The sequence below is a fragment of the Musca domestica genome, unplaced genomic scaffold, assembly GCF_030504385.1.
Source record: "Musca domestica strain aabys unplaced genomic scaffold, Musca_domestica.polishedcontigs.V.1.1 21, whole genome shotgun sequence".
Classification (NCBI taxonomy): Eukaryota; Metazoa; Arthropoda; class Insecta; order Diptera; family Muscidae; genus Musca; species Musca domestica.
The window spans coordinates 9,949,241-9,955,040 of NW_026712258.1; the positions used below are offsets into that span (position 1 = coordinate 9,949,241).

At 36.1% G+C, this 5,800-nt stretch overlaps 1 protein-coding gene across 1 annotated transcript; it reads left to right on the forward strand.

Annotated features, from left to right (window-relative positions):
• The first annotated feature begins 3,606 nt into the window (after positions 1 to 3,606).
• LOC101891995 (uncharacterized) lies at positions 3,607 to 5,597 on the forward strand. Its single transcript, XM_005184758.4, has one exon. It carries the CDS (start codon positions 3,699 to 3,701, stop codon positions 5,577 to 5,579), a length of 1,881 nt encoding a protein of 626 aa, XP_005184815.2. The 5' UTR covers positions 3,607 to 3,698; the 3' UTR covers positions 5,580 to 5,597.
• Positions 5,598 to 5,800: the final 203 nt, after the last annotated feature.

Genomic DNA, 5,800 nt, shown 5'->3' on the forward strand with positions numbered 1-5,800 from the left:
AAAATATTCAAATTCGGGTGTTTTCAAAATGCTTATTGCAACAAATGCATTGACAAAATGTACAGTTTTTGTCGCGAAATAAACCATAAGAGATATATAGAACATGATATTGAAAAGAAATTTTGACCATTCATTCAGTTTTCGCGGTTTTAAATTATTTATTCAAAATCAATGCAACAAGTTGTTTGCTTTTTTATTGTTTTGATAGTAATTCTGACATTACAAGCCAAACAGGTAGACCTCTATACTTGCAATTTTTTCAAAGTTGACCTACCTTCTCTTCATTGTACCATGCTTTTATACTATTTCAAGTACATTAAATGACTAATATCAGCTCAATTGAAGTAAACCGAATTTAGCATCGAAGCATGTACTTTAAATTTGGTGAAAATCGGTTCAGGTATAGCTATAGCTCCCATATATATGTTTTATATATGTTTTATCCGATTTTATACTAAAGTTCCTCACATGTTTAATATACAATCCACAACAATGATACTTGAAACCGGATAATCAGATACAGCTCGAAAATAATTCTGCCAAGTTTTATCGCGATCGGTTCAGATTTTTTATTGCTTCGATATATGTAATATCAGCAAAATTCGATAGATTTGTTCATATTCAACTGAATTTTACATTTGGTGAAAAACGGTCCTATTGCTACAATAAGTAATTTTTAATGTTATTTGGTACTAGAGGTACAAAAGCCTCCGTCAAATTTGTTGGAAATCGTGTCAGAGTTATATATAGTTCCAAAATTGTGACTACTCTGAAGCTTTGATACGTATTCGAATAAGGTTCATAGTTTTTTTGTTACGAGAGATCTACCATAAACGCATAGTGGTGTAGAGTATCAAATTGTCGGCTCCGTCGGACTTTTTTTTCTTACTGTTTTTTTGCTAATTTGTTTTTATGTTTAATGACCCTCTGGGCTAGGTAACTGTATTAATTGTAAATAAATAAATGCACTTAATTATAAATTTAGACACATTTAGGTCACATACAGAATTTGCAGAGATTAGGAAAAATCAAAATCATAGCTTTGATCAAGATGGTACTGAATTGAAGGCAATCGGAATTAGGCACTGCCTTCCGATTTGTTAAAACAGAGAAATTTATGGAAGAGATGTTTTGTGAGTAGCTGGAATGGACGGAAGTTTTCTATCGGTTAGAAAATTGACAAATGAAGGTAACCAAGTACATTTAATTGGAATCGTTGTTTGATTTTAATGGAAATCGGGTTATAGGAAATCGAAATAAATTTAACCTTAATTAGTTTATGCCAATTAGTTATGGCCAATATTTTTTATGTTTTTTGGATTTTTGAAATTCCTTTAAAAATAGAAAAGGTAAGGCAAAGCCACCAGCTGACAGACAATTTTGTGTATGTATTGGTTGTTTCGAAAAATAAAAACAAAATATTTTCAAAATCAATGATAGCGCTTACTAAATAAATTTATCAGTTTTGGTATGGACTTCAAAGATTTAAAAGTTTGAATCATATTTATGAAAGAAAATCCAAGTACTTCATTTATCTTTTGCGCTTTTTACTCATTTAAAATATGATATAAATGAAAACAACTTGTTGCATCTGATTTTGAACAATTCAGACAGGAAGTGGGCATAACATTAGGGGTGTATTTCAATAGTTTTACGATGCTTATTCTTATTGTAGGAAATACGTCCATATTTTTAAGGTAATCCCCTACTCTACTTTATGTTATTTGAGAAATATGAAAAATTTAGAATGCTAGAGAATGTCACACATGTGAAATTATTGGAGACATTGTTGGAAGAAGTTTACAACTCAATGAACCTTACTTAAAAAGTAAAAATTAATAAAATTAACATTCCAGGAGGTATATGTCTGCTCATTATTCGGAACAAAAACCGGACCAACCTTTGGAACGAATTAAAGTATTCGCTGCATACTGATAGGGCACAGACCCAATTTTAAGGATATCAACACATTTCCCCAAGGGAATAATTACCAAAGACGATTTACATTGGATATGTTACACATTATAAATGTACCAAAATGACAAACGAATTAGTTATAAGACTGATTCAGACAATTGCGCTCACATTTACACAAACGTAGTTCACAGATGGAAAACTAGTAAAAGCTACGCGTAAATGTATATATTGGGAAATTATGTGAAGTAGATCAACGTTTTTTTTTTGAATGTTTCAGAGCAGTTAAAATTGGAAATCGAAAGGAACTAATGTATGGAAGTTATATCCTACCGTGAATCTATTTCCACTATTTCCACGTACCAAATGCCATTTCTATAGACAGATCTACTGCATAATAAACGTGAAACCGGACAAAGATATGTATGGGAGCTATATACAAGTCTGAAAGTTTTTCCAGAGGACTTCTCCTAGACCGTGTAATGTGAGTAATTTGAAGACAATTGTACTCTTACATTACATTTTATTTATTTTATAAGTGTTATAATTATTCAAAATTTTGACACTTTGTGGGGGAGGTATTTGATGGAGTGGGCCGATATTGTCCATTTTCGCACCTGACCTAGAACAGATGCAAATATTATTATTTGCAAAATTGGAGCGATTTCGGTTTATCATATATCTTTCTGTGCAGTAAAATATTTTCGTTGAAAATTTCGAGCTTTTGTGGGGAGGTACCAGAAGAAGTTGATCGATATTGCCCATCCCCGAACTCGACCTAAGTTAGATAATAAAATTACGATGAACCAAGGTTGGACCAAATCGCATACTGCCTTCGACAGTTATCGTGCGCCCCAGCCAGATAGACAGACAGACGGACGGACAGCTCTAGATCGATTCCAAATGCCCTGAAACGGATTTGGTCCAAAGATACCTGGGTCTAAAACCGTTATTTCGATGAGTCACGTTTTGGCCGTATCAAATATATACCCTCTCTAGCCATATGGCTGAGGGTATAATAATTCAACTTTCTCTTCTTTCATTGTGCCAAGTGCGGTTTTAAAATTCAGAAATATTATTTAAGCGCTAAAGTTATAATTTTTTGCCTTGCGGTTATTGGTAACGCTGTAAAGTTCTAATTTTACAGCTCTGAAAAATCTACATTTTTTTCAAAATTTGAACACAAACAACATGAAGTAACAAAAATGTAAAAATCTTTTCCTTGTAATTTTTTGCAATTTTAAATTCGTTTTTCGTATCGCCGAATTCGAATGATATTAAGGTGAGTACATTACTCACATAGACAATGCTTCAGGTTGCGGCCCAACTAGAATTGTTCCCATAATGTTTGCGGTAACTGTCGTCGTTATGTTAATTGTCGTTGCATTTCAAACTTACCTTCTTGCAATAGCAAATGCATTTCCTTTTCGGTAGTATTTTTATGATGAGGTCATCGACCATTGGATCTTGACCATATTCTATGCCATAGTTTGATTATTTCCTACAATAATAATTCCGATTGTTTGGATGCCAGCAATTTGCTAAAGTTTGCAAAAAAACTACTTTTCTATAATTTATAAATCATTACGTATTGCTGAAGGTCAATTTTGTTGATGTCGAATCTGGCGGTCTTATCAATTTCTAATGCTTATCGCTGCCGTTCCATGGGAATTTCGCAAATTGACTCTCGCATCGGACTGAAGATGAGCGTTGTTGTAGTATTCCGCTGTCATTCATAACGTAAACATACCTTTTGAGACAAATAGAGCTCCAAGATTTAGACGATGTTGAATTTCGGGTTTGCTCCGATTCTGATTGCCGTGCTGGGACTTGCGATTGAATCGGATGCGGGCGCATTGAATATAACAACTATTTATCGGGATTATTTGCAGAACATGATTGATGCCATAGACGTGAGCGTTGCACCTTGTGATAACTTTTTCCTACACGCGTGTGGCAAGATGAACTTTAATGTCACGACTGTAGGAGATAAGCAGTCACAGGAGGAATATCAACGTTCGCAACGCATCCCACCGTTTCTCTACAACCACCAAGATTATTATGAATTTTTCGAAAGTCAAAAATCGAAGTTCAACACCCAACCGGGTGTGCTGGTACGAGATTTATATGACCTCTGCAAAGAGGCAAACATTGAGAAGGTTGGACCGCGTCGTATCTGGTTGTATATGATTAATGACATTCCCGTGATGGAAAACGATCGTCACCTGCTACGCAAATGGCCTTTCCTGCAATATCAATGGGAGACATATGAGCGCCAGTTGGACTTGAGCTGGCCACTGTTGGCGGGGGAATTTGCTGCCCATGGTTTTGAGATATTCTTTAATATCTTCTTTGCGGAAAACACAATCTACATTACACGCAACAAGGATTTCCTATGTCCAAGTCTGGAAAAATTCCAAGATTCGCTGAAGCCGCTACTTCGGCAAAGAAATCCTCAAATCGCCACAATTACGGGCAATGAAATGTGGCATTTTTGTCGCCAGTTGAAAGGCGAGATTCCTCTGTCCCACGAAACTCTGGAGATGACCGATTTTCTGTTGGATGAAACCATGAGCGACTTTCTGCAGCGTTACTTTGCCCGCCTCAATCTAACGGATGAGGATATTGAAGGGGCACGTAAAATTGTGGTCAATGTCCACATTTTGAGCGAAATGATGGCGGTGCTGAAGGCGACCAATCCTCGCATTGTTTACAATTATGTCGTCTGGCATGTGTATCAGCAGCTAATGGACATGAACGATTGCTTTTCGCTGGCGGACGAGTTCCAATATTTGCTGCAAGCAGAATACTGGCAGTGGTCCGCCTTTGAAGATCATTTCCGGCGTGAGGTTGCCATGGCCACATTCCTCTTTCATACAACACGTTTCCAACGTTATTATCGCAATGGCGTTACCAGCTCATCGGTGGAGCGTTTATTTCAGAATCGTTCTCAACGCAAAGATCTCAACATCGAGAGATCCATACGCAGCTATGCCAAAGAACTACAAAATCCCGAGAAATTCTCTTCCATATATGAGGTGATCGAGTCGAGGAACATGATCCACAAAATGAAATTCTACACAAATCTCGTGGAAATAAGAAGACTATCGATTCGCCATTCTTTCTACAATTCATATGTGGACCAGGAAGATATGAACTTTTTCCAGGAATTTATAAATTTCTGTATTCTAGTGTTATACCGACCGCGTCTTCACTATTTCGCCACCTATGATCGAAAAATGTGGCTGGATTCAAAGCTACTTGAAAGTTCGGATGCTTTACTAACGGCCATGGATTGTCTAGATCGCCAGACTCTGCTGCATGCCGATGACTATGGTGAACTGTATGAAGCGCTGAAAATCGAACAGGTCACCGATATCTACAACTTCTACAAATCGTTCGTGGAATCGGTAGCCGATTATAACTTTTGGCTGGAGAGCGAAAACTTTGCAATGGCCGAAGATTTTATTTTTGAATATTTCCACTTGGACTCGTCGCGCATTATGTTCTATGCAGTAGCTCAGCAGCTGTGCCAGCGTAACGATGCCCTCTATAGCGTTGTCATCAATCGTAGCTTTATGAATATGCCGGATTTCCAGCGAGTATTCGAGTGTAGTGGCATTGATCCAATGAATCCATTGACAAAATGTTTGAACGATAAATAAAAAAATTGCGATATTTAATTTAGCGAAAAAAGTGTTTATTTAAAAAAAAATATTCAAATTTAGTAGAAATTTTTTTGGGTTTTTTGGACGAAAAAAAAAACATAGTCATATTTGGAACTCGATACTGTGAAAAATTTATTTCTTGCGATTTTCCCTTTCACTTAAATACTTTGAGAAAATTGTTAAATAACCAAAATAACTTATTCCATTTGTTATTAATA

Coding starts and splice junctions, on each gene's coding strand:
- LOC101891995 (XM_005184758.4), top strand. CDS start 3,699: ATGTTGAATTTCGGGTTTGCTCCGATTCTGATTGCCGTGCTGGGACTT.